We start from the raw sequence: 997 nt of genomic DNA, 5'->3' as shown, positions 1-997 counted from the left end.
AGCTGAAAAACGGATAGTAAATTGACCAATCACGACAGAGGAGACAATAGCTCTCGTCCAATCAGAGATCTCCTTTCATCTGCCGTGTTCGGTATGAAAATGTAAACAATGGAAATGAATCTGGGTATCATTTTATCGGTCATTATTGCTTTTAGTAATTGGTTGATTCCACTAATATTTCAAATATTCGTTGTTTGTATGTTTTTCTACTGGAATCACTTAATAAATAGTGATTCTTAAAGCTAATTTAGCTAAACTGATACCCTTTTTTCTTCGTTATATTCGTTTTTGTGATATATCAGGTGTGAAAAAATTTTTTGCACCTTCATTGTTCTGGTCTAATTGGCAGTAGTTACTCAATTTGGCGGCACGGTATATAATGATATTTTTGTTCATGTATTCATTATCTTTTTGATAAACCATGGATCGGGCTCTAGTGAAGTTATTGCGCCATACCGGAAAAGCCGAGGGGTTGATTATTGATACTGAGGGCTTCGTGGCTTTCGACCACATCACTCGTTTACCCCGCTTCAGAGGACTTCAGCCATCTGATTTATACAAGATTGTTAGAGACGATAAGAAAGGACGGTTGGAGTTACGGGCCCGTCCGTTTCTCCAAGTAAGGGCGGTTCAGGGGCATTCCATGCCGGTTTGCCCCACGATGGAAGTTGTTCATCCCCCCACCATGATTCATGGAACCGACAATCGTGCTTGGGCGATAATCCAACGGGATGGACTTCGCCTTATGGGGAGACAGCATGTGCACGCTGCATCTGCACCAACAGCCAGAGCAGGTCTGCGGGCCAGCTCTACCATTTTAGTGTACCTAAATACTCATGCCATGATTTCTTATGGCATGAGGATTGTTAGGTCAGTTAATGGTGTTTTGTTAACACAGGGAGATCATGGACTCATATGTCCATGTTTCTTCCTAAGGGCTGTTGACAGGTATAGTGGTGAAGAACAGAGATTCTGTTGTCGCCATCATGTTGTATAG

At 42.0% G+C, this 997-nt stretch overlaps 1 protein-coding gene across 1 annotated transcript; it reads left to right on the top strand.

The window, feature by feature from the left end:
• Positions 1-421: 421 nt before the first annotated feature.
• Positions 422-997, top strand: LOC128548981 (uncharacterized). The gene has a single exon (XM_053524843.1). The coding sequence runs from the start codon at positions 422-424 to the stop codon at positions 995-997; it is 576 nt and encodes a 191-aa protein (XP_053380818.1).

Source organism: Mercenaria mercenaria, chromosome 2, assembly GCF_021730395.1.
Source record: "Mercenaria mercenaria strain notata chromosome 2, MADL_Memer_1, whole genome shotgun sequence".
Taxonomy (NCBI): domain Eukaryota; kingdom Metazoa; phylum Mollusca; class Bivalvia; order Venerida; family Veneridae; genus Mercenaria; species Mercenaria mercenaria.
This window is presented reverse-complemented; position numbering and strand designations above follow the sequence as displayed.

Bases quoted from the DNA above. Each gene is read 5' to 3' on its own strand.
- LOC128548981 (XM_053524843.1), top strand. From the start codon at position 422: ATGGATCGGGCTCTAGTGAAGTTATTGCGCCATACCGGAAAAGCCGAG.